Below are 27,680 nucleotides of genomic sequence, written 5' to 3' on the forward strand. Positions count from 1 at the left end.
ATTGGGTATCGAGGGAAATGGAACCAAGCCGGGGAAATGGAGTTGAGATACAGATCGGCCATGATCTAAATTGAACGATGGGACAGGCTCGAGGGGCCGAATGGCCTCCTCCTCCTGTCAGTGAATGGAGTTGAGGTACAGATCGGCCATCTCACATTCACATCCCATAATTTACAGGTGAGAACCGCCCTGTTCCGACAGATTCCATCCCCCCCACCCACCCCGATACGAGCTGGGTGTCTGATGTCCCTGTCCCCGATACCCAGGGCTGGCTCCCCCCCCCCCCCCCCCCCCCCATCTCTGTACACATCCCCTGGCCCCCCCCTCCATCCTGTGCTGATTCCCTCCCCTCATATACACAGCCGCCGCCCCCATATACAGCCCCCAGCCGCCTTATCCCCTCCCCCTCCTGTACAGAGTCCTCCCGCGTTGATCCCCTCTCTGGTCTCTAACCCTGCCGGACCCTCACTCTGCTCTCAGACGTCACACAAATCCGAGCAGCTTTTTGCCCCCCGCTTTTCAAGATTCCTACGTTGCACTAAAGCCTCCTGCGTGTGCCACCCAGCCCCTTTACGGGTCTCTCGGTTCTGTCTTGCGAGCGTTCAAAAGAGCCGGCAATAAAGGCTTTAAAAAAAAACGCGGACACGCCCTGGCGTACCATCCTGCCGTCCGGCGGAGACGGGGGGGTCCCCAGTGGGGGGGGGGGCTCTCTACACAGGGGTCCTCCCTTGTTACTTCGGGGATCTGGGCTGGAGAGCGTTGCACGGAGCAGTCGGCGGTCACGCCATTTCACGGACACCCAGGCCGCTTGCGATTTCTGCGGCCTGGAGGAGTCCGTGTTTCACAAGTTCACCGGGGTGTGAGAGACTGCAGCCCCTGTTTCGTTTTTTTTTGTGGAGGGGGCTGCTCCTCAGGTTCTGGCTGCACTTCAGTCCCACGCTCCTGATCTTTGGCCGCCCGGTGAGGAGGAGGAGGGGGAGGGCGGGCAGGTCTGCGGACGTCCTCGTGGGCCCGCCCAAGGTCCGGGTTGCTCGCGGGCCCGCGCGGTCGCTCGGAACCGTCCGCCTCTCTTGCGCGGAATGCTCCGCGCCCGGGTGGAGACGGAGCACGCGGTGTCCGCCGGTGCGCTCGAGGCTTTCCGCGACCGGTGGGCGCCGCAGGGGCTGGAGCGCATCCTGAACCGAGGGACATAAAATTTTAATTTGAAACTTGGTTTTGGTTCTTTTTTGGTTTTTAGTAAAAAAGAAAACGAACTATTAACACCAGCAGAAACAAACCCCAGAACGAACATGGTTTAAGTCCTGGATGTGATTAACAGCAGAATCCAACCCCCTGCAGTCACAGGTGAACTCAGCGGAAGGGGTGTTCAATTATCCGCAGGCTGGATGACTCCTTCACCCCCTTTTAACGGGGGCTCTCCCCCGGCGCAAATGCCCTGATCGGGCCCCGGCTCCTCCGAGCCCTTAAAGCTCCTCTCGCAGTCAGGGCCGTCCTCGGCGTGAGCGAACTGGTGGGCCAGCATGTGGGACAGCTGGATGAAGCCGCGGCCGCAGACCGAGCAGCGGAAGGGCCTCTCGCCGGTGTGGATGTGCTGGTGGGTCAGCAGGTGGGAGGACTGGGTGAACTTGCGGCCGCACTGGGAGCAGGCGAAGGGCCGCTCGCCGGTGTGGACCCGCTGGTGGGTCAGCAGGTGGGAGGAGCGGGTGAAGCCCTTGCCGCAGACCGAGCAGGCGAAGGGCCGCTCGCCGGTGTGGAGGCGCTGGTGCCGCAGCAGGGTGGACGAGTCGGTGAAGCCGTCCCCGCACTGCGGGCAGGCGAAGAGCCGCTCCCCGGTGTGGACCCGCTGGTGGCGCAGCCGGTTGGACGACTGGTTGAAGCCCTTGCCGCAGACGGAGCAGCTGTAGGGCCGCTCCCCGGTGTGGACCCGCCGGTGGGTCAGCAGGTGGGAGGCGCGGGTGAAGCGCTTCCCGCAGACGGGGCAGGAGAACGGCCTCTCCCCGCTGTGGCTCGGGCGGTGGGCCTCCAGCTCCGACGCCTTCTGGAACCCCGTCCCGCAGTCCTCGCACCGGTGCGGCTGCTCCCCGCTCCGGTTGCACTTGTGCCTCGCCAGGTTCGACGGCCGGCTGAAGGCGCGCCCGCAGGCGGAGCACGTGTACGGACGCTCGCCGCCGCCGCGTCGGGCGCTGTCTCCGTCCGCGTTCAAAGGCCGAGGAGATTCGGGTCCTGGGGAATTGAGCGACTCGGTCAGATCCTCAGGCGATGTTTGGTTTGAGCTTCCCATCGGTGAAATCCTCCCCTTCGAATACCCTGCAAAAAAAGGTGTTTACAAAAGTCATGGCTGTAAGTACAGGGTCGAAACCAAGAGAGCAGACAATTCTAGTCTCTGCAAGAACCTTCGTTCCATATTGTTCCCCAAAAAAGCTGTAAATCCCCCCATCCCTCCCTCCTCCCTGTGTGAAATTAAGATTCATTGCCTTGCTCCTCATTTTCCTCCTCTCTAAATTGCCCCCCTCCTCTCTCAAAGGGTTATAGAATCATAGAAGTTTACAACATGGAAACAGGCCCTTCGGCCCAATATTAATGATTTGGATGAGGCATGGTTAGTAAGTTTGCCGATGACACCAAGGTTGGTGGCATTGTGGACAGTGAAGAAGGTTATCTAGGATTGCAACGGGATCTTGATAAATTGGGCCGATGAATGGCAGATGGAGTTTAATTTAGATAAATGTGAGGTGATGCATTTTGGTAGATCGAATCGGGCCAGGACCTACTCCGTTAATGGTAGGGCGTTGGGGAGAGTTATAGAACAAAGAGATCTAGGAGTACAGGTTCATAGCTCCTTGAAAGTGGAGTCACAGGTGGATAGGGTGGTGAAGAAGGCATTCGGCATGCTTGGTTTCATTGGTCAGAACATTGAATGCAGGAGTTGGGATGTCTTGTTGAAGTTGTACAAGACATTAGTTAGGCCACACTTGGAATACTGTGTACAGTTCTGGTCACCCTATTATAGAAAGGATATTATTAAACTAGAAAGAGTGCAGAAAAGATTTACTAGGATGCTACCGGGACTTGATGGTTTGACTTATAGGGAGAGGTTGGATAGACTGAGACTTTTTTCCCTGGAGAGTAGGAGGTTTAGGGGTGATCTTATAGAAGTCTATAAAATAATGAGGGGCATAGATAAGGTAGATAGTCAAAATCTTTTCCCAAAAGGTAGGGGAGTCTATAATGAGGGGGCATAGATTTAAGGTGAGAGGGGAGAGATACAAAAGGGTCCAGAGGGGCAATTTTTTCACTCAAAGGGTGGTAAGTGTCTGGAACGAGCTGCCAGAGGCAGTAGTAGAGGCGGGTACAATTTTGTCTTTTAAAAAGCATTTGGACAGTTACATGGGTAAGATGGGTATAGAGGGATATGGACCAAGTGCAGGCAATTGGGACTAGCTTAGTGGTATAAACTGGGCGACATGGACATGTTGGGCCGAAGGGCCTGTTTCCATGTTGTAAACTTCTATGATTCTATGTCCATGTCGCCCAGTTTATACCACTAAGCTAGTCCCAATTGCCTGCACTTGGCCCATATCCCTCTATACCCATCTTACCCATGTAACTGTCCAAATGCTTTTTAAACAACAAAATTGTACCCGCCTCTACGACTGCCTCTGGCAGCTCGTTCCAGATACTCAACACCCTTTGAGTGAAAAAATTGCCCCTCTGGACCCTTTTGTATCTCTCCCCTCTCACCTTAAATCTATGCCCCCTCGTTATAGACTCCCCTACCTTTGGGAAAAGATTTTGACTATCGACCTTATCTATGCCCCTCATTATTTTATAGACTCCTTGCTGGGTACGGTTCCACAATCTCCGTTGGAGGAGTCCAGAACTAGGGAGCGCAATCTTAAAATTTAGAGCCAGGCCGTTCAGGAGTGAAATCAGGAAGCACTTCTTCACGCAAAGGGTAGTGGAAATCTGGAACTCTCTTCTCCCCCCCTCCCCTCCAAAGGCTGAGGAGGCCAGGAGGACAATCGGAGCTTTCAAGACTGAGATGGATAGAATTTTTTGTTAGGTATCAAGGGATATGGAGCAAAGGAGGGTAAATGGAGTTAGGGTACAGATCGGCCATGGTCTTAAAGCCGATCAATCCCCTGGACCCGACGGCCTACGTCCTAGGTTTCTAAAAGAGGCGGCTGCAGAGATAGTGGATGCATTGGCTGTGATCTTCCAGAATTCCCTAGATTCTAGAACGGTCCCAGTGGATTGGAAGGCAGCAAATGTAACCCCGCTATTCAAGAAAGGAGGGAGAGAGAAAACAGGGAACTACAGGCCAGTTAGCCTGACATCAGTCGGGAAAATGCAGGAATCCATTATTAAGGAAGTGGTAACAGGGCACTTAGAAAATCATAATATGATTAGGCAGAGTCAACACGGTTTTATGAAAGGGAAATCGTGTTTGACAAGTTTATTAGAGTTTTTTGAGGATGTAACTAGCAGGGTAGATAAAGGGGAACCAGTGGGTTTTGTATATTTGGATTCAATAAGGTGCCACATAAAAGGTTGTTACACAAGATAAGGGCTCATGGGGTTTGAGGTAATATATTAGCATGGATAGAGGATTGGTTAACGGACAGAAAACAGAGAGTGGGGATAAATGGGTCATTCTCAGGTTGGCAGGCTGTAACTAGTGGGGTGCCGCAAGGATCAGTGCTTGGGCCTCAGCTATTTACAATCTATATTAATGACTTAGATGAAGGGACTGAGTGTAATGTATCCAAGTTTGCTGATGACACAAAGCTAGGTGGGAAAGTAAGCTGTGAGGAGGACACAAAGAGTCTGTAAAGGGATAGAGACAGGTTAAGTGAGTGGGCAAGAAGGTGGCAGATGGAGTATAATGTGGGGAAATGTGAGGTTATTCACTTTGGTAGGAAGAATAGAAAAACATTTTTTAAATGGTGAGAAACTATTAAATGTTGGTGTTCAGAGGGATTTGGGTGTCCTCGTACAAGAAACACAAAAAGTTAACAAGCAGGTACAGCAAGCAATTAGGAAGGCAAATGGTGTGTTGGCCTTTATTGTAAGGGGGTTGGAGTACAAGAGTAAGGAAGTCTTACTACAATTGTACAGGGCTTTGGTGAGACCTCACCTGGAGTACTGTGTACAGTTTTGGTCTCCTTATCTAAGGAAGGATATACTCGCCTTAGAGGCGGTGCAGTGAAGGTTCACTAAATTAATTCCTGGGATGAGAGGGTTGTCCTATGAGGAGAGATTGAGTAGAATGGGCCGATACTCTCTGGAGTTTAGAAGAATGAGAGGTGATCTCATTGAAACATTAGATTCTGAGGGGGCTTGACAGGGTCGATGCTGAGGGACTGTTTCCCCTGGCTGGAGAGTCTAGAACGAGGGGGCATAGTCTCAGGATAAGGGGTCGGCCATTTAGGACTGAGATGAGGAGGAATTTCTTCACTCAGAGGGTTGTGAATCTTTGGAATTCTCTACCCCAGAGGGCTGTGGATGCTCAGTCATTGAGTATATTCAAGACTGAGATCGATAGATTTTTGGACTCGAGGGGAATCAAGGGATATGGGGATCAGGCAGGAAAGCGGAGTTGAGGTCGAAGATCAGCCATGAGCTCATCGTATGGCAGAGCAGGCTCGAGGGGCTGTGCGGCCTACTCCTGCTCCTATTTCTGATGTTCTTAATTGAGCAGGCTCGAGGGACTGAATGGCCTACTCTTGTTCCTCGCACTGATTACTTCATATTCCCTCACCAAATGAGCATGTTCCAAACGGCTCCTCACCAGAGTTCCACACAGACGCATAATCTCTCCCAGCAGGATCGATGGGCAGCAATCAGGGGGGAGAAAACCTTAGGCTGCAGCCAACTGCTGCCCTCGTTACAGTCAGCAGAGACTGAACAGATAAGCTGGGATTGTTCTGGTCTCTAATCCAGTGTTATTAAGAGTGTGTGTGTGAGAGAGAGAGAGAGAGAGAGAGAGAATAGGGACGATTTGCAAAATAAATGTCAACTGAGGCTTCTCTCGCTCATAAATTTTGAAATTATTAAAAAAAGGCAGTCAGATGGATTATTTAAAGATATATATATTTTGGGAAGGCATTAAAACAGACAGGTCAGCAGCTATTGCACAGAGAATGGGAGAGATATACTGCTAACATGAGGGATATTGGCTCCTGTCTTGCAAACACAGTAAAGATCACCATCAGTTTCTCTTTAAATACAAACACCCCTTCCCCCCACTCCCCCCCTCCAAAGCTGCATACACTGTCCCTTTAAATACAAACACCCCTTCCCTCCCCCCAAAGCTGCATACACTGTCCCTTTAAATACAAAGGCCCCTTCCCTCCCCCCAAAGCTGCATACACTGTCCCTTTAAATACAAACACCCCTTCCCTCCCCCCAAAGCTGCATACACTGTCCCTTTAAATACAAACACCCTTTCCCTCCCCCCAAAGCTGCATACACTGTCCCTTTAAATACAAACACCCTTTCCCTCCCCCCAAAGCTGCATACACTGTCCCTTTAAATACAAACACCCCTTCCCTCCCCCCAAAGCTGCATACACTGTCCCTTTAAATACAAACACCCTTTCCCTCCCCCCAAAGCTGCATACACTGTCCCTTTAAATACAAACACCCTTTCCCTCCCCCCAAAGCTGCATACACTGTCCCTTTAAATACAAACACCCCTTCTCTCCCCCTCCAAACCTGCATACTGTCCCTTTAAATACAAACACCCCTTCTCTCCCCCTCCAAACCTGCATACTGTCCCTTTAAATACAAACACCCCCTTCTCTCCCACCCCCCAAAAAAGCTGCATACACTGTCCCTTTAAATATCTGTCACTCACTAGCTTTTGCCTGCGTGCTTCTAAATAAAAGGGCCAGTGCTCTGAAACTAAGAATAAATCCCCCTGCCAGAGAGGGGGGAAAAAAAAAATCAAATCACAATGAGGCATTTTCACTTACAAAACGTTGAAATCTTTCCTCCACACTCAAGAAACCCTCTTCAATCAGAAACTTTCCATCGCCAGCCTCCCTCTCTGGATTTAATTAAAATGTTTTATTTATTTTTTTTAAAAAAATATATATATAATCTAAAATTTTAAAAAAAGAAACACACTTTGAGGGAGAGCTGCAAATAACCTCACAGCCCAGCCTGCAGCTCCAGGGCCCCTGTGAACAATGAGACACAGGCTGCCGGGTCCACCTACCTCGCTGGGCGGCATGTCCCGCCCTCCTTGCGCCGCGATTGGCGGCTCGCCCGCCGCCTCTTCACTGCTATTGGTGGACGCTCACGTCAATCAGGCCGGAGGGGAGGAGTTGCGTCAAGTTGGGTTGCGTCGACAGGCGGCGCACGCGCACACGCGCCGCCTATTAAAGCGAGTTGCAAGGGTCGGTGGGGGGGCAGGGCGTTTTTTTATTTTAATTTAATATTTTATTATTATTTCCTCCTCCTCCATATGCACAAACAAAGGGAAATTTTAAAAAAAGATAATTTTAAATTGAACAAAGGCTGAGGTGGGAAGGGGGGGGGCGGGGCTAGTCGCGCCTGCGCGGTGAGTGCCTCAAGGTCTCATGGCGGCAGCGACCTTCCTCAGCGTCGTCCCTCGCTCTCAGCGGCGGCTGGGCCTTGGGTGGTGGTGGTCGCTCTGATTTTTATTTATTACCGCCCCTCTCTCTCTCCCCCCACCCCCCCTGCCCGCTGCTGTAATAGCTTCCCCAATCTCGGCCCTGGACCCGCTTCGTCCGAGTCGTTCCCCCACTCGCCAGCGGCGGGCCTCCAATGGCGGATTGGCCGACCCAGACTGCACCGCGCGTCAGAAACCGCCCTATACAGCAACCGGGATGGGTGGGTGGGGGGGGGTAGGAAGCCCAGTGCGCAGGCGCGTCGCAGGGCCATTGTTGGAGAGTGTTCATGCACAGAGCCTGTTACGCAGAATTTTACAGCACAGGAGCAGGCCATTCGGCCCACCTGGTCCATGCTGGTGCTTACGCTCCACACGAGCCTCCTCCCTTCATCTCGCCCTATCAGCATCTCCTTCTATTCCTTTCTCCCTCATGTGTTTATCGAGCTTCCCCTTAAATCCATCTCCACTATTCGCCTGGACCACTCCTTGTGGGAGCGAGTTCCACATTCTCACCACTCTCTGGGTAAAGAAGTTTCTCCTGAATTCCCGATTGGATTTATTAGTGACTATCTTATATTGATGGGCCCCTCGTTCTGGTCTCCCCCCACAAGGGGAAACATCTTCTCCACGTCGACCCTATCAAACCCCGTTCATAATTTTAAAGACCTCCTAGGATGAGAGGGTTGTCCTATGAGGAGAGATTGAGTAGAATGGGCCGATACTCTCTTGAGTTTAGAAGAATGAGAGGTGATCTCATTGAAACATATAAGATTCTGAGGGGGCTTCACAGGGTAGATGCTGAGAGGCTGTTTCCCCTGGCTGGAGAGTCTGGAACTGTGGGGGGGCATAGTCTCAGGGTGAGGGGTCGGCCATTTGAGAATGAGATGAGGAGGAATTTCTTCACTCAGAGGGTTGTGAATCTTTGGAATTCTCTACCCCAGAGGGCTGTGGATGCTCAGTCATTGAGTATATTCAAGACTGAGATCGATGGATTTCTGGACTCTAGGCAAATCAAGGGATATGGGGATCGGGCAGGAAAGTGGAGTTGAGGTCAAAGATCAGCCATGATCTGATTGAATGGCGGAGCAGGCTCGAGGGGCCGAATGGCCTCCTCCTGCTCCTATTTCTTATGTTCTATCAGGTCACCCCCTCAGTCTTCTCTTTTCTACAGAAAAGAGCCCCAACCTGTTCAGTCTTTCCTGATAGGTGTAACCTCTCAGAGTGGATGGTACCAGAACTATCAGCCCAAGACTCATATAGTATAAACCAGTAAATATATTGAACGGACTGTAATCAGTACAAAAATTATGTATTTACAGTTGATACAAACTGTATTCTCCTCAAAATGTCAAAACAACAAAGAGACTTCCCTTGCACTTATCTTATGAGGAAAGATTGAACAGGTTGGGTCTATACTCATTGGAGTTTAGAAGAATGAGAGGAGATCTTATTGAAACATACGAGATTCTGAGGGGACTCAATAGGGTAGATGCTGAGAGGATGTTACCCCTCATGGGGGAATCTAAAACTGGGGGGGGCATAGTCTCAGAATAAGGGGTCGCCCGTTTAAGACGGAAATGAGGAGGAATTTCTTCTCCTCTTTGGAATTCTTTACCCCAGAAAGCTGTGGAGGCCGAGTCATTGAATACATTCAAGGCTGAGTTGGACAAATTTTTGATCAGCGAGGGAGTCAAAGGATATGGGGAAAAGGGTGGGAAAGTGGAATTGAGGTAAAAATCAGATCAGCCATGATCTCGCTAAATGGCGGAGCAGGCTTGAGTGGCCGAGTGGCCTACTCCTGCTCCTATCTCTTATGGTCTTCCCTTGCACTAACCCTCAACATTAGACTGACCCTTGAAATGCAGCCGGTCATTTGTTACTGGCTCAGCATCACTGCGTGCTTCAACTAACTAGAGAGCAGAGCACAGACAATGGAAGCTCACAGCGACGCTGCCGACACTAATTCATTGGGTGTGAAGCACTTTGGAGTGACTCGAGACATGATAATGCACAACATAAACGCAATTTACTTTTTTCCTTCTTTCGTTCGTGGGTTCAAAAGCTACGAATCGAGTTCCCTAAGCTTTCCCAGCAGCCAGATTCAAACAGCAGATTTAGCTAGAGTACAATACTGCGTGTAAGGCAGAGCGCGTCTCTCCCCAAACGATAAAGGCAAGAACCTTTTCGCAGTTCTCCGAACAAGTTGCAAAGCTTGTCTGTAAAGAAGTGAGAAGCAGCCTGGGTCACACACACTTCCCTTCCCCATTGAAATTAAACTGATGGAAAAGAACATAAGAATATAAGAAGTAGGAGCAGGAGTAGGCCATCCGGCCCCTCGAGCCTGCTCCCCCATTCAATCAGATCATGGCTGATCTTCCACCTCAACTCCCCATATCCCTTGATCCCTTAGTGTCCAAAAATCTATCGCTCTCAGCCTTGAATATACTCAATGACTGAGCATCCACAGCCCTCTGGGGTAGAGAATTCCAAAGATTCACAACCCTCTGAGTGAAGAAATTCCTCCTCATCTCAGTCTTGAATGGCCGACCCCTTATCCTGAGACTATGCCCCCTCGTTCTAGACTCTCCAGCCAGGGGAAACAGCCCCTCAGCATCTACCCTGTCAAGCCCCCTTAGAATGTTATGTTTCACCACCACCTTCTCGAGGGCAATTAGGGATGGGCAATAAATGCTGGCCTTGCCAGCGACGCCCACATCCCGTGAACAAAAAAAAAATTAGATCACCTCTCATTCTTCTAAACTCCAGAGAGTATAGGCCCATTCTACTGAATCTCTCCTCTTAGGACAACCCTCTCATCCCAGGAATCAATCTAGAGAAATCTAGGAAAGAAACTATTTTAGATCTTGTATTATGAAATGAGACAGGGTTAATTAGTAATCTCACAGTAAAGGATCCTCTGGGGAAGAGTGATCATAATATGATAGAATTACACATTGAGTTTGAGAGTGACGTATGTAAGTCAGAAACTAGAGTCTTAAACTTAAATAAAGCCAATTATGTAGATATGAGGGCCGAGTTGCCAAAGTAGATTGGGAAATTAGACTAAATGGTGTGACGGTTGATAAGCAATGGCGAACATTTAAAGAAATAATTCAATATTCTCAACAAATATACATTCCATTGAGAAATAAAAACTCCACGGGAAAAGTGATCCGCCCATGACTAACTAAAGAAGTTAAGGATAGTATTAGATTAAAAGAAGAGGCTTCTAATGTTGCCAAGATGAGTAGTAAGCCTGAGGATTGGGAGAGTTTTAGAAACCAGCAAAAGATGACCAAGAAATTGATAAAAAGAGAGAAAATAGAATGAGAGCATGGATAGAGGATTGGTTAACAGACAGAAAACAGAGAGTAGGGATAAACGGGTCATTTTCAGGCTGGCAGGCTGTAACTAGTGGGGTACCACAAGGATCAGTGCTTGGGCCTCAGCTATTTACTATCTATATTAATAACTTAGATGAAGGGACTGAGTGTAATGTATCCAAGTTTGCTGACGGTACAAAGCTAGGTGGGAAAGTAAGCTGTGAGGAGGACACAAAGAGTCTGTAAAGGGATAGAGACAGGTTAAGTGAGTGGGCAAGAAGGTGGCAGATGGAGTATAATGTGAGGTTATTCACTTTGGTAGGAAGAATAGAAAAACAGAATATTTTTTAAATGGTGAGAAACTATTAAATGTTGGTGTTCAGAGGGATTTGGGTGTCCTCGTACAAGAAACACAGAAAGTTAACTTGCAGATACAGCAAGGAATTCGGAAGCAAATGGTATGTTGGCCTTTATTGCAAAGGGGTTGGAGTACAAGAGTAAGGAACTCTTACTACAATTGTACAAGGCTTTGGTGAGACCTCACCTGGAGTACTGTGTACAGTTTTGGTCTCCTTATCTAAGGAAGGATATACTCGCCTTAGAGGCGGTGCAGTGAAGGTTCACTAGATTAATTCCTGGGATGAGAGGGTTGTCCTATGAGGAGAGATTGAGTGGAATGGGCCGATACTCTCTCGAGTTTAGAAGAATGAGAGGTGATCTCATTGAAACATATAAGATTCTGAGGGGGCTTCACAGGGTCGATGCTGAGAGGCTGTTTCCCCTGGCTGGAGAGTCTAGAACTAGGGGGCATAGTCTCAGGATAAGGGGTCGGCCATTTAGGACTGAGATGAGGAGGAATTTCTTCACTCAGAGGGTTGTGAATCTTTGGAATTCTCTAGCCCAGAGGGCTGTGGATGCTCAGTCATTGAGTATATTCAAGACTGAGATGGATAGATTTTTGGACTCTAGGAGAATCAGGGGATATGGGGATCGGGCGGGAAAGTGGAGTTGAGGTCGAAGATCAGCCATGATCTTATTGAATGGCGGAGCAGGCTCGAGGGGCCGATTTCTTATGTTCTTCTGATCGAGATATTCTTCCCAATTGGTGAAAACTGTCAATCAAGATTGGGTTTAACTGCCGAGAGCCTTTATCCGGTGGAATGGCCAATAAGGACTCGGGCTTGTCCGAAATCTACGTTCAGCTCCCCTTTGAAACGGTTCCTCCATACGAGCCAGGGATGGGAATCAGCTCCAGTCGACGGCACTGCGCACACCGGGTAACGGAGAGAGCAGTTTCCCCTGGAATTCACCAGCAATCCCTTCAATATCCAGGCAATGGACCAGATAAAAATTAATTCGCAATATACGGCAAGGAGATCCTCAAACTCAAACTGCCCAAAGCTCTGACTTGTCCAGGGTTTTGAAATAATTCAATCAGAAAAAATGAAAGAAAAATGAAATGAACAGGCTGGGGCTCTTTTCTCTAGAAAAGAGACGACTGAGGGGGTGACCTGATCGAGGTCTTTAAGATAATGAAGGGGTTTGAAAGAGTAGACGTAGAGAAGATGTTTCCACTTGTGGAAAAGACAATAACTAGGGGCCATAAATATAAGATAGTCCCTAATAAATCCAATAGGGAATTCAGGAGAAACTTCTTTATATATTTAAGTAGGAGCTAGATAGATTTCTAGACCCAAAAGGCATCAAGGGGCATGGGGAGAGAGCGGGAATATGGTATTGAGATAGAGGATCAACCATGATCATATTGAATGGCGGAGCAGGCTCGAAGGGCCGAATGGCCTACTCCTGCTCCTATTTTCTATGTTTCTTTACCCAGAGAGCGGTGAGAATGTGGAACTCGCTCCCACAAGGAGTAGTCGAGGCGAATAGTGTAGATGGGGAAACTCGATCAACACATGAGGGAGAAAGGAATAGAAGGATATGCTGATAGGGTGAGATGAAGTAGGGAGGGAGGAGGCTCGTGTGGAGCATAAACACCGGCACGGACCTGTTGGGCCGAATGGCCCATTTCTGTGCTGTACATTCCATGTATTTCTGGTTGGGGGGAAATCAGAGAAATGCCACAAAGAAACAAATTTAGTTGAAAACTGGGTTCCTCCAGCTTCTGCGTGTCTGTTGTGTTTTCAAACTCTCGGTTCAGAGCCTCCCTGAAGACATGTGGGCGACGCTGGCGAGGCCGGCATTTATTGCCCCCGTCCCTCGTTGCCCTTGAGGTGGTGGTGGTGGTGAGCCCTCAGCTTGAACCGCTGCAGTCCGTGTGGCGATGGGTGTTCCCACCACGGCGATCGGCGGGGAGTTCCAGGAACAGCGACCCAGCGGCGGTGAAGGAACGGCCGATGTATGCCCGAGTTAGGATGGAGAGCGCGAAGGTGACCGGGGATTGCTGCTCTGGTCCGTCTTGGTGGGAGATGTGGTAAGGAAGGGAGGTGCAGCTGGGTGGGGTCGGAACATAGCATCAGGAGGAGGCCATTCAGCCCCTCGAGCCTGTTCCGCCATTCAATCAGATCACGGCTGATCAGTATCTTAACTCCATCTACCCGCCTTGGTTCTGTAACCCTTAATACCCTCGCCTAACAAAATTCTATCAATCTCAGTTTCGAAATTTTCAATTGACCCCCAGCCTCAACAGCTTTTTGGGGGAAGAGAGTTCCAGATTCCCACTGCCCTTTGTGTGAAGAAGTGCTTCCTGACATCACCCCTGAACGGCCTGGCTCTAATTTTAAGGTTCTGACCCCTTGTTCTGGACTCCCCCCACCAGGGGAAATAGTTTCTCTCTAAATACCCGGTCAAATCCGTTTGGCTCTCACTGGTCAGTTCATATTTGTCCAAATGCTCAGTCACCTCGTCGCTAATAACAGAATCTAGTAACTTCCCCACAACTGAGGGCAGACCAATTGGTCTATAACTTCCTGGTTTCTCTCTCCCTCCTCTCATAAATAATGGAGTGACAATGGCAGTTTTCCAATCCAAGGGGACAATTCCTGAATCAAGACTTTTGGAAGATCATGGCTAAAGCATTAACGATTTCCTCACTGACTTCTTTTAATACCCTGGGGTGAAAACCATCAGGTCCTGGAGATTTGTCAATCTTCAGTCTTAAATCGTTGAAGGTGGCAGGGCAGGTTGAGAAGGTGGTTAAAAAAGCATACGGGATCCTGGGCTTTATAAATAGAGGCACAGAGTACAAAAGTATGGAAGTCATGATGAACCTTTATATAAAACACTGGGTTCGGCCACAACTGGAGTATTGTGTCCAGTTCTGGGCACCGCACTTTAGGAAAGATGTGAAGGCCTTAGAGAGGGTGCAGAGGAGATTTACTGGAATGATTCCAGGGATGAGGGACTTTAGTTACGTGGATAGACTGGAGAAGCCGGGGTTGTTCTCCTCAGAGCAGAGAAGGTTAAGAGGAGATTTGATCGAGGTTTTCAAAATCATGAACGGTCCAGACAGAGTAGATAGAGAGAAACTGTTCCCATTGGTGGAAGGGTCAAGAACCAGAGGACACAGATTTAAGGTGATTGGCAAAAGAACCAAAGGCGACATGAGGAAAAACATTCTTTACACAGCGAGTGGTTATGATCTGGAATGCACTGCCCGAGGGGGTGGTGGAGGCAGATTCAATCATGGCCTTCAAAAGGGAACTGGATAAATACTTGAAAGGAAAAAATTTGCAGGGCTACGGGGATAGGGCGGAGGAGAGGGACTAGCTGGATTGCTCTTGCATAGAGCCGGCACGGACTCGATGGGCCGAATGGCCTCCTCCCCTGCTGTAACCTACGATTCATTATTTTCTCCATCACCATTTTTAAAAAAAACTTATATTAAATCCAGTAAATTCCTCCCGCTAATATAGTTCCTTTGTATCTCTGGCACTTTATCCTCATCCTCTACTGTCATAGAATGGTTACAGCACAGAAGGAGGCCATTCGGCCCATCGAGCCTCTGCCAGCTCTCTTGTAAGAGCCATCCAGTTAGTCCCGTTCCCCCGCTCTTTCCCTCCGTAGCCCTGCAAATTTCTTTCCCTTCAGGTATTTCTCCAGTTCCTTTTCGAGAGCCACGATTGAATCTGCTTCCACCGCCCTTTCAGGCAGCGCGTTCCAAAGCAACGTGAAATTAATGCTTTAGCGACTCTGCCATTCCCTTAATTTCAATTACAGTATCACCTGCGTCTGTCATTAAGGGGCCCACCTTAGCTTATCCTTAGCCAGCCTCTGTCTCTTAATATAAACTTTTCGCGTCGTCCTTGATGTCCCTCACAAGTTTTATCTCGTGTTCCCTTCTCGCGACTCTTTCTTTGTAGCCCTTTGCTGTCCTTTATATCTCTCCTCCTACAAGAAGCACAGAAAGTTAACGTGCAGGTACAGCAAGCAAGTAGGAAGGCAAATGGCACCTTGGCCTTTATTGCAAGGGGGTTGGAGTACAAGAGTAAGGAAGTCTTGCTGCAATTGTACAGGGCTCTGGTGAGACCACAACTGGAGTACTGCGTACAGTTTTGGTCTCCTTACCCAAGGAAGGATATACTTGCCTTCGAGGCGGTGCAACGAAGAATCACTGGATTGATTCCTGGGATGAGAGGGTTGTCCTATGAGGAGAGGTTGAGTAGAATGGGCCTATACTCTCTGGAGTTTAGAAGAATGAGAGGTGATCTCATTGAGTCGGTGAGCGGTGGCAAAGAGCGAGACCAGAGCGGGGATATAAACAGCGTGGAGAGAGCGAGAGTTCAGTCGGTGAGCAGCGGGAGAGAGCGAGACCAGAGCGGGGATAAAAACAGCGCGGAGAGAGCGGGAGTTCAGTCGGTGAGCGGCGGGAGAGAGCGAGACCAGAGCGGGGATAAAAACAGCGCGGAGAGAGCGAGAGTTCAGTCGGTGAGCAGCGGGAGAGAGCGAGACCAGAGCGGGGATATAAACAGCGCGGAGAGAGCGAGAGTTCAGTCGGTGAACGGCGGGAGAGAGCGAGACCAGAGCGGGGATAAAAACAGCGCGGAGAGAGCGAGAGTTCAGTCGGTGAGCGGCGGGAGAGAGCGAGACCAGAGCGGGGATATAAACAGCGCGGAGAGAGCGAGAGTTCAGTCGGTGAACGGCGGGAGAGAGCGAGACCAGAGCGGGGATAAAAACAGCGCGGAGAGAGCGAGACCAGAGCTAACTCTGAGAGCGAGACTCTGAGACCAGCGGCAGTTCGAGGTGACGTCACCAGTCAGAAAGTGACGCGGCACAGGGGAGGCAGCTAATTGGTGAGTAGGTTCAGGTGAGTATTTCTACCGTTTTACTGTAAGTAAAGTAATAAGAAAGGGAAGGTCTGCAGGTTTTATAGCAGATAGTGGTTTTTTTTTGTGAACCTAGGTCCCGAGTATAGTTAACATTTTCTAATTTCAACGTAATTTAAAAGGGGTAACTAAGCTAAGGCAAGTCATGGCAGCAGACCTCGCACCCGTGATATGCCCCTCCTGCAAGATGTGGGAAGTCATGGACACTACCAGTGTCCCTGCCGACCATGTGTGCAGGAAGTGTGTCCACCTGCAGCTACTGACCGATCGTATCTTGGAGCTGGAGCTGCGGGTGGATTCACTGTGGAGAATCCGCGATGCAGAGAAACTCGTGGATAGCACGTTTAATGAGTTGGTCACACCGCAGGTAAAGGGTGTACAGGCAGGAAGTGAATGGGTGACCACCAGGAAGAGTAAGAGGTGCAGGCAGGTAGTGCAGGGGTCCCCTGTGGCCATCCCCCTCTCAAACAGATATGCCACTTTGGATGCTGTTGAGGGGGATGACTTATCAGGGGAAGGCAGCAGCAGCCAACTTCCTGGCACCACGGGTGGCTCTGTTGCACAGGCTGGGAGGAAAAAGAGTGGAAGAGCTATAGTGATAGGGGACTCAATTGTAAGGGGAATAGACAGGCGTTTCTGCGGCCGCAACCGAGACTCCAGGATGGTGTGTTGCCTCCCTGGTGCAAGGGTCAAGGACGTCTCGGAGCGGCTACAGAACATTTTGGAGGGGGAGGGCGAACAGCCAGCTGTTGTGGTGCACATAGGCACCAACGATATAGGTAAAAAAGGGGATGAGGTCCTAAAAGCAGAATATAGGGAGTTAGGAGGTAAATTAAAAAATAGGACCTCAAAGGTAGTAATCTCAGGATTGCTGCCAGTGCCACGTGCTAGTCAGAGTAGAAATAGGAGGATATTTCAAATGAATACATGGCTAGAGGAATGGTGCAAGGGGGAGGGATTCAAATTCCTGGGACACTGGAAACGGTTCTGGGGGAGGTGGGACCAGTACAAACCGGACGGTCTGCACCTGGGCAGGGCAGGGACCGCTGTCCTAGGAGGAGTGTTTGCTAGTGCTGTTGGGGAGGGTTTAAACTAAAGTGGCAGGGCGTTGGGAACCTGAGCAGGGAGACAGAGGAAAGCGTATCAGGAAGGGACAGAAGGTATGGAGTAATAGGTAAAGTGTTAAAAAAGGAAAAAGCAGGAACTAAGTGTCACAAAACAGATTTGAAAGTTCTTTATCTGAATGCACGTAGCATTCGTAACAAAATGGACGAGTTAACGGCACAAATAATTACGTATGGGTATGATCTTGTGGCCATTACAGAAACATGGCTGCAGGGTGACAACGACTGGGAATTAAATATGCCCGGGTATTTAACAATCAGGAAGGACAGGCAGGAAGGAAGGGGAGGTGGGGCGGCTATGTTAATAAAGGAAGGAATCACTGTAATACAGAGAAATGATATTGGGACAAAGCATCAAGATAATGAAACAGTTTGGGTAGAGATAACGAATAATAAGGGGAAAAAAACACTAGTGGGCGTAGTATATAGGCCTCCTAATAGTTGCAACTCTGCTGGAAGAAGTATTAATCAGGAAATAGTCGGGGCATGTAATAAGGGAACAGCTATAATTATGGGGGATTTTAACTATCATATTAACTGGACAAATCAAATTGGGCAGAGCAGCCTTGAGGAAGAGTTCATTGAGTGCATCAGGGATGGATTTCTTGAGCAGTATGTAACTGATCCTACAAGGGGGCAAGCAACCTTGGACCTGGTCCTGTGTAATGAGACAGGATTAATTATGTCCTAGTTAAGGATCCCCTTGGAATGAGTGACCACAACATGGTTGAATTCCATATCCAATTAGAGGGTGAGAAGGTCGATTCACAAACTAGCGTACTGAGCTTGAATAAAGGAGACTATGATGGTATGAGAGCGGAATTGATTAAAGTGGACTGGGAAAATAGATTAAAGGGTAAGACGGTACATGAGCAGTGGTGTTCATTTAAGGAGTTATTTTACAACTTTCAAAATAAATATATTCCACTGAAGAAAAAAGGGTGTAAAAGAAATGACAGCCATCCGTGGCTAAGTAAAGAAATCAAGGATAGTATCCGACTAAAAACAAGGACAGATAAGGTAGCCAAACTTAGTGGGAGGATAGAAGATTGGGAAGTCTTCAAAAGACAGCAAAAAGTAACTAAAGGATTGATTAAGAAAGGGAAGATAGATTATGAAAATAAATTAGCAAAAAATAAAAAACAGATAGCAAGAGTTTCTATCGTTATATAAAAAGTAAAAGAGTGGCTAAGGCAAACGTAGGTCCCTTAGAGGATGAGACCAGGAAATTAATGGTGGGAAACATGGAGATGGCAAAAATGCTGAACAAATATTTTGTTTGTCTTTACGGTAGAGGACACTAAGAATATCCCAACACTGGACAAACAGGGGGCTCTACGGGGGGGAGGAGCTAAATATGATTAAAATCACTCAGGAGATGGTACTCAGTAAAATAATGGGACTCAAAGCGGATAAATCCCCTGGACCTGATGGCTTCCATCCTAGGGTCTTGAGGGAAGTGGCAGTAGGGATTGTGGATGCTTTGGTGATAGTTTTCCAAAATTCCCGGGACTCAGGAGAGGTTCCGGCAGATTGGAAAACTGCTAATGTAACACTGTTATTTAAAAAGGGTAGTAGGCAGAAGGCTGGAAATTATAGGCCAGTTAGCCTAACATCTGTGGTGGGTAAAATTTTGGAGTCTATTATTAAGGAGACAGTAACGGAACATTTAGATAAGCATAATTTAATAGGACAAAGTCAGCATGGCTTTATGAAGGGGAAGTCATGTCTGACAAATTTGCTTGAGTTCTTTGAGGATATAACGTTCAGGGTGGATAAAGGGGAACCAGTGGACATAGTGTATTTAGACTTCCAGAAGGCATTCGACAAGGTGCCACATAAAAGATTATTGCTCAAGATAAAAAATCACTGGATTGGGGGTAATATTCTGGCATGGGTGGAGGATTGGTTATCGAACAGGAGGCAGAGAGTTGGGATAAATGGTTCATTCTCGGACTGGCAACCAGTAACCAGTGGTGTTCCACAGGGGTCGGTGCTGGGTCCCCAACTCTTTACAATCTATATTAACGATTTGGAGGAGGGGACCGAGTGCAACATATCAAAATTTGCAGATGATACAAAGATGGGAGGGAGAGTAGAGAGTGAGGAGGACATAAAAAACCTGCAAGGGGATATAGACAGGCTGGGTGAGTGGGCGGAGATTTGGCAGATGCAATATAATATTGGAAAATGTGAGGTTATGCACTTTGGCAGGAAAAATCAGAGAGCAAGTTATTATCTTAATGGCGAGAAACTGGAAAGTACTGCAGTACAAAGGGATCTGGGGGTCCTCGTGCAAGAAAATCAAAAAGTTAGTATGCAGGTGCAGCAGGTGATCAAGAAAGCCAACGGAATGTTGGCTTTTATTGCTGGGGGACAGAATATAAAAACAGGGAGGTATTGCTGCAGTTATATAAGGTATTGGTGAGACCGCACCTGGAATACTGCATACAGTTTTGGTGTCCACACTTAAGAAAAGACATACTTGCTCTCGAGGCAGTACAAAGAAGGTTCACTGGGTTAATCCCGGGGATGAGGGGGTGGACATATGAGGAGAGGTTGAGTAGATTGGGACTCTACTCATTGGAGTTCAGAAGAATGAGAGGCGATCTTATTGAAACATATAAGATTGTGAAGGGGCTTGATCGGGTGGATGTGGTAAGGATGTTCCCAAGGATGGGTGAAACTAGAACTTGGGGGCATAATCTTAGAATAAGGGGCTGCTCTTTCAAAACTGAGATGAGGAGAAACTTCTTCACTCAGAGGGTGGTAGGTCTGTGGAATTTGCTGCCCCAGGAAGCTGTGGAAGCTACATCATTAAATAAATTTAAAACAGAAATAGACAGTTTCCTAGAAGTAAAGGGAATTAGGGGTTACGGGGAGCGGGCAGGAAATTGGACATGAAGCTGAGTTCGGATCGGTCAATGCCCTGTGGGTGGCGGAGAGGGCCCAGGGGCTGAGTGGCCGGGTCCTGCTCCTACTTCTACTTTAGATTTGTGGTTGGGATCAGATCAGCCATGATCTTATTGAATGGCGGAGCAGGCTCGAGGGGCCGATTGGCCTACTCCTGCTCCTATTTCTTATGTTCTTATGAAACATATAAGATTCTGAGGGGGCTCGACAGGGTCGATGCTGAGAGGCCGTTTCCCCTGGCTGGAGAGTCTAGAACTAGGGGGCATAGTCTCAGGATAAGGGGTTGGCCATTTAGGACTGAGATGAGGAGGAATCTCTTCACTCAGAGGGTTGTGAATCTTTGGAATTCCCTACCCCAGAGGGCTGCGGATGCTCAGTCGTTGAGTATATTCAAAACTGAGATCGATAGATTTTTGGACTCGAGGGGAATCGAGGGATACGGGGATCGGGCGGGAAAGTGGAGTTGAGGTCGAAGATCGGCCATGATCTGATTGAATGGCGCAGCAGGCTCGAGGGACCGAATGGCCTCCTCCTGCCCCTATTTCTGATGTTCTTATGTTCTCATGTTCTCCCAGTCCGCGGGATCTCCACTATCCCATGCATTGGTGTGAGCTCTTTCATTTAATTTTGTACCATCTCTCACCTCTTTTGCTGACCAAGGTTGCTTAATTTCACAAGTGGACCTCCTGCCCTTTAGGGGTAGGTCCTTAAAGGGGCACTGCAGCCCCGAGAGGTAATCAGCCGGCTCTCCTCCTTTCTTGGGAGACATCTGGGACTCGACACAGTGTGCGTTTGAAACAGAACTGATTTATTTGACACGTCTCCGGGATATTAAATTCCAGCCCAGTTATAGGGGTTGTTAACATCAGAAACACTCCCCGACTGCCCAGAATGAACATGGTTGCGACCTGGATGTGGTTAACAGCAGAATCCAACCCCCTAGAGTCACGTGTGAACGCAGCGGTGATTCAACAGGTAGGAAGACCGAGTGAAGGCCTTGCCGCAGGCGGAGCATTTGAACGGCCTCTCGCCGGTGTGGACCCGCTGGTGGGTCAGCAGGTTGGACGAGCGGGTGAACCCCTTCCCGCACACGGAGCAGGTGAACGGCCTCTCCCCGGTGTGAATGCGCTGGTGGGTCAGGAGGCTGGAGGACTGGATGAACCCCTTCCCGCACACGGAGCAGGTGAAGGGCCTCTCGTCGGCGTGAATGCGCTGGTGGGTCAGCAGGTGGGACGAGCGGGTGAACCCCTTCCCGCACATGGAGCAGGTGAAGGGCCTCTCGCCGGTGTGAACGTACTGGTGCGTCTGCAGGTTGGAGGACTGGGTGAAGCCCTTCCCGCAGGTGGGGCAGCTGAAGGGCCTCTCCCCGGTGTGAATGCGCTGGTGTCTCAGTAGATGGGACGAGCGGGTGAACTCCTTTCCGCACGTGGAGCAGCTGAAGGGCCTCTCGCCGGTGTGAACCCGCTGGTGGGCCTGCAGGCTGGAGGAGCGGGTGAACTCCTCCCCGCACGTGGGGCAGCTGAAGGGCCTCTCGCCGGTGTGAACCCGCTGGTGGGCCTGCAGGCTGGAGGAGCGGGTGAACTCCTCTCCGCACGTGGAGCAGCTGAACGGCCTCTCGCCGCCGTGAGCGTGCAGGCTGGACGAGCGGGTGAGTCCCTTCCCGCACATGGAGCAGGTGAACGGACTCTCCCCGGGGTGAACTCGCTGCAGAGCCTGGAGGTTGAGGTGCTCCCGAAATCTCTCCCTGCAGTCCGTGCACATAAATGGCTCCTGGTCAGCGCAGTGGAGCTGGTTCACCATCAGTGAGTGCGACCGTCTGCACACACAACACGTGGACGGTTTCTCCCCGCTGTGAACGGTGCGATGTTTTTTCAGGCTGTGTAACTGGTTGAAGCTCTTTCCACACTCAGTGCACTGGAACACTCTCACTCGGGTCTGTGTGTCTCGGTGATTTTCCACTCACACTGATGTTTGAAATCTTTTCCCACAGACACAACAGACAAACATTTCTCCTTCCACATTCAAAGGCCGATGATATTCAGGTCCTGATGAATCGAGGGACTCGGTCAGATGTTGACGTGATGTTTGGTTTGAGTTTCCCGTCTGCAAATCCTCCCCTTCTAATCCCCTGTAAGAGGAGTTTACAAAAGTCATCGCTGTAAATACAGGATGGAAATTCAGAACAATTCTAGTTTCTAACGAACATTTTGTCCCCACCTCTCTCTCCCAAGCTGTAAATCCCACGTCCCACACACTCTCCTCCCTCTGTCAAATCGAGATCCACCCACAGTTTCTCGGTTCTCCCCCGAGTTGTTTGATCACTCACCTCCCTGGAATCCGCTGACTGTCCCTGGGGTTCAGTTCCTCCGTCGCCGCCTCCCTCCGAGCTCCCCATCTTCTTGCAGAGACCGAGCGTCGGCTGACAGTGCCAGGGCGTTGCGGCAGGGCAGGGGGAGGGGGAGGGGTGGGGAGCGGCGGGGCGGGTGGGTGCTGCCACCACCCGTGCAGCCTCCAGCGGGCACCCCGCCCCTCGCCCTGCTCGCACTCAGCTGGCCATCCGGCAGCTCTGGATCAGGTGCGACTGAGCCGTGACAGACCAGGACCTGGACCTGGGATTGATTCTTGGACTGTGCCAAATTCACTGACCTCACCCAGGGCAACTTCTGCAACACTGTGGTTGGCCTCAGTGCCAACCCGCCACCCCCAACGCAAGATACGGATAAAAAAAAAAACAAGCCGGGCGGCAGGAAAGTGTACGGATGTCAGCAGGACTGGGCTCAGAGGTGATGCCACCTGCAGTTAAATATCCCGCCAACATTCAACCTCTGGGGTCACCAGGGGAATAAAATGCACTGTTGGGTAAGGCGGGCACGCAGCACCTGAGGGGACCGCACCCCCAGCACCTTTGGGAACGGGACCCTCAATCCAGAGACTCGAGCTCCATAATTCAGGGCCGACACTCCCAGCGCCAGTACTGAGGGAGCGCCGCACTGTCGGAGGGGCGGTACTGAGGGAGCGCCGCACTGTCGGAGGGTCGGTACTGAGGTAGCGCCGCACTGTCGGAGGGGCGGTACTGAGGGAGCGCCGCACTGTCGGAGGGGCGGTACTGAGGGAGCGCCGCACTGTCGGAGGGTCGGTACTGAGGGAGCGCCGCACTGTCGGAGGGTCGGTACTGAGGGAGCGCCGCACTGTCGGAGGGTCGGTACTGAGGGAGCGCCGCACTGTCGGAGGGTCGGTACTGAGGGAGCGCCGCACTGTCGGAGGCGCGGTACTGAGGGAGCGCCGCACTGTCGGAGGGGCGGTACTGAGGGAGCGCTGCACTGTCGGAGGGGCGGTACTGAGGGAGCGCCGCACTGTCGGAGGGGCGGTACTGAGGGAGCGCCGCACTGTCGGAGGGGCGGTACTGAGGGAGCGCCGCACTGTCGGAGGGGCGGTACTGAGGGAGCGCCGCACTGTCGGAGAGTCGGTACTGAGGGAGCGCCGCACTGTCGGAGGGGCAGTACTGAGGGAGCGCCGCACTGTCGGAGGGGCAGTACTGAGGGAGCGCGACACTGGCCCCGTCTACCCTCTCAGATGGACATAAAAGATCCCATGGTCACTACTGGGAGAAGAGCAGGGGGGAGTTCTCCCCGGTGTCCTGGGGCCGATATTTACCCTTCAACCAACATCGTTAAAAAAACAGATGATCTGACCATTTATCACATTGCTGTTTGTGGGATCTTGCTGTGCGCAAATTGCCTGCTGCGTTTCCTACATTACAACAGTGACTACACTTCAGTGAAGTTCTTCATTGACTGTAAAGTGGTTTGGGACGTCCTGAGGCCGTGAAAGGCGCTGCATGTTTACAAGCCTTCCTTTTTTTTGATACTTGTGGGAATTAGACCCCCACGGAGATGAGAAATTGCAAAAAATATATATTTATAAGCTGCGATGGTGAAATGTTGGAGGGGGGATACTCAGCATTTCCCACACTGTGTAAGATTACGTGGTGTCCCCCTGCGATCTGTACTGGGGCCTCAGCTTTTCACTATATTGAGAAATGAATTAGATGAGGGAATGGAGAGCCCTGTGTCTCAGTTTGCTGACCACACTAAGTTAGGAGGCACGGTAAATAGTGTAGATGGGAGCAGAAAGTTACAAAGGGACTTTGAGAGATTAAGTGGGGCAGATGGAGTTCAGTGTGGGAAAGTGTGAGGTCATCCACTTTGGACCTAAGAAAGATAGACCAGAGTATATCCTAAATGGCCAGAACGGTGGAGGAGCAGCGAGATTTAGGGGTCCAAGTACAGAAATCAGTGAAAGTCAGTGGACAGGGACAAAAAATAATTCAAAAGGCGAATGAAATGTTGGCCTTTATCTCAGAGGGCTGGAATACAAAGGGGTGGAAATTATGGACAGAGCTCTGGTTAGACCCCATCTGGAGCACGGTGTTCAGTTCTGGGCACCGCACCTCAGGAAGGAGATATTGGCCTTGGAGGGGGTGCAGGGCAGATTCACCGGGGCTAAAAGGGTTAAATTACAAGGACAGGTTGCATGGACTGGGCTCGTAATCCCTCGAATATAGAAGATTAAGGGGTGATCTGATCGAGGTGTTTGAGATGATTAAAGGATTTGATGGGGTTGATATTTCCTCTGGTGTGGGGGGAGTCCAGAACGAGGGGGGGGGGTAGAACCTTAAAATTAGAGCCAGGCCATTCAGGGGTGATGTCAGGAATCATTTCTTCACACAAAGGGGAGTGGGAATCTGGAACTCTCTCCACCAAAAAAGGCTGTTGGGGCTGGGGGTCAGTTAAAAATGTCAAAACTGAGATTGATAGATTTTTGTTGGGCGAGGGGATTAAGAGTTATGGAACCAAGGAGGGTAAATGGAGTTAAGATACAGATGGTTGAATTGAATGGCGGAACAGGCTCGAGGGGCTGAATGGCCTGATCCTATTAACGGTCAACGTGTCCGAAGCTGTTGATTACAGCCCTGATTTGGGATGGCTTAAGCTGGCACTTCTCATCCCATTGTACCCGGTTGGTGTGACAGGAGAGCCATGGATCAGGGGACAGGAAGGCCAGCACGGACATTACACGACAGGTGGGATGGGTGAGAGTTACAGTGAGGGACTCGAGCACTTTCTCAAACACACACGCATAGCAGAAGCACATTAATCTGACAGGAGATCACTTACACACGAGCAGTATGGAGCTTCCGGAGAGTCCAGCCAGACAGTATTTACAGGAGCTGGGAGGGGGAGAAGAGTCTCATTAAAATCAGCGATGTGCTTTGTTCACAGAAACAAACTCCCCAAAAGGATGGATTACCCACAGGCTACTGACTGTATCTCCACTGATGTTAATCCAGCTCCCTCACACTGTCACTCAGTAACCCCTCTCCCCCCAGCGCCCTGTGTTACTGACTGTATCCCTACTGATGTTAATCCCTCTCCCTCACACTGTCACTCAGTAACCCCTCTCCCCCAGCGCCCTGTGTTACTGACTGTATCTCCACTGATGTTAATCCAGCTCCCTCACACTGTCACTCAGTAACCCCTCTCCCCCCAGCGCCCTGTGTTACTGACTGTATCCCTACTGATGTTAATCCCTCTCCCTCACACTGTCACTCAGTAACCCCTCTCCCCCAGCGCCCTGTGTTACTGACTGTATCTCCACTGATGTTAATCCAGCTCCCTCACACTGTCACTCAGTAACCCCTCTCCCCCAGCGCCCTGTGTTACTGACTGTATCTCCACTGATGTTAATCCAGCTCCCTCACACTGTCACTCAGTAACCCCTCTCCCGCAGCGCCCTGTGTTACTGACTGTATCTCTACTGGTGTTAATCCCTCTCCCTCACACTGTCACTCAGTAACCCCTCTTCCCCCAGCGTCCTGTGTTACTGACTGTATCCCTACTGATGTTAATCCCTCTCCCTCACACTGTCACTCAGTAACCCCTCTCCCCCCAGCGCCCTGTGTTACTGAGTGTATCTCTACTGATGTTAATCCAGCTCCCTGATGGGGCTTGGGGTTTGGATAGTGCGGGCAGGGTGCGGAGGCGGGTGAGAGTGTGGGAGTGAGGGTGGTGGGAGTGAGCTGTGAGGGAGTTGGGAGTGAGCGGTGAGGGAGGTGGGAGTGAGCGGTATTTGGGGGTGGGAGTGAGTGGTATTTGGGGGTGGGAGCGAGCTGGGTGTGGGAGTGAGCGGGGTGGGAGTGGGAGTGAGCGGGGTGGGAGTGGGAGTGAGCGGGGTGGGAGTGGGAGTGAGCGGGGTGGGAGTGGGAGTGAGCGGTGAAGGAGGTGGGAGTGAGCGGTGAAGGAGGTGGGAGTGAGCGGGGGGTTGGGAGTGAGTGGTGAGGGAGGTGGGAGTGAGCGGGGTGGGAGTGAGCCGGGGGGGTTGGGAATGAGCATTGAGGGAGGTGGGAGTGAGCAGGGGGGTTGGGAGCGAGTGGTGAGGGAGGTGGGAGTGAGCGGGGTGGGAGTGAGCCGGGGGGGTTGGGAGTGAGCGTTGAGGGAGGTGGGAGTGAGCAGTGGGGTTGGGAGCGAGTGGTGAGGGAGGTGGGAGTGAGCGGGGTGGGAGTGAGCCGGGGGGGGGGGGGGGGGGGGTTGGGAGTGAGCCGGGGGGGGGTTGGGAGTGAGCGTTGAGGGAGGTGGGAGTGAGCAGGGGGGTTGGGAGCGAGTGGTGAGGGAGGTGGGAGTGAGCGGTGAGAGTGAGCAGGGGAGGGGAGGGAGGTGGGAGTGAGCGGGGGGAGGGAGGTGGGAGTGAGCGGGGTGGGGGGGGGGGAGAGGTGGGAGTGAGCGGGGTGGGGGGGGGGAGAGGTGGGAGTGAGCGGGGGGAGGGGGTGTGATTGAGAGGGTTATGGGGGCAGAGTGAGGATGTGGGGAGTGAGAGCCGGCTCCCGCGGCGTGTGTAAACACCAGCCTGAACCAGGCGGACCACTTTCTGTGCAATGGCCGCCGGAACACCCACAATCCCCCGCGCTCCAGAAAGCCCTCTATCGGCCTCGCTTGACAGTCTGCGCAGGTGCGGCGCGGCCGCAATGCGGCCTGGGAGCTCGGCCATTGATGCTTCGTCGGTCGGGCCGGAGCCAAACGGGGAGAAGATGAGGCGTTTGCTCCCTCCTCACCCCGCCCATCCCGGGCCGCGACCGGCGGTCAGTGCAGTGCGCGGCCAGCTTCTAAAGTATTGGCGGGGTGCGGGGGGGGTCTCGGCCGGACTCTCGGCCGCTCTCGGGTGATTGCGGTTCCTTACCTGACCCCGATGGCGCCTCTCCCTCTCCAACCGCCAACCACCCGCACCGCGCATGCTCGGGCCGCGCAGCGAGGCGGGCGCTCGTGCGCCTGCGCGCCAATATGGATAGGGCATATTCACTCCGCGGGGGCATTATGGGCCGGGATGGCCGCCATTGTAGGTCG

At 51.0% G+C, this 27,680-nt stretch overlaps 1 protein-coding gene across 1 annotated transcript; it reads right to left on the reverse strand.

Annotated features, from left to right (window-relative positions):
• Positions 1-463: 463 nt before the first annotated feature.
• Positions 464-27,578, reverse strand: LOC137308629 (zinc finger protein 420-like). The gene is made up of 4 exons (XM_067977233.1): positions 27,517-27,578; positions 25,461-25,513; positions 21,233-22,411; positions 464-2,084 (listed from the first exon to the last, which is right to left on the reverse strand). Exons 3-4 carry the CDS (start codon positions 22,081-22,083, stop codon positions 1,367-1,369), a joined length of 1,569 nt encoding a protein of 522 aa, XP_067833334.1. The 5' UTR covers positions 22,084-22,411; positions 25,461-25,513; positions 27,517-27,578; the 3' UTR covers positions 464-1,366.
• Positions 27,579-27,680: the final 102 nt, after the last annotated feature.

This window comes from Heptranchias perlo, unplaced genomic scaffold, assembly GCF_035084215.1.
Source record: "Heptranchias perlo isolate sHepPer1 unplaced genomic scaffold, sHepPer1.hap1 HAP1_SCAFFOLD_134, whole genome shotgun sequence".
In the NCBI taxonomy this organism is placed as follows: Eukaryota; Metazoa; Chordata; class Chondrichthyes; order Hexanchiformes; family Hexanchidae; genus Heptranchias; species Heptranchias perlo.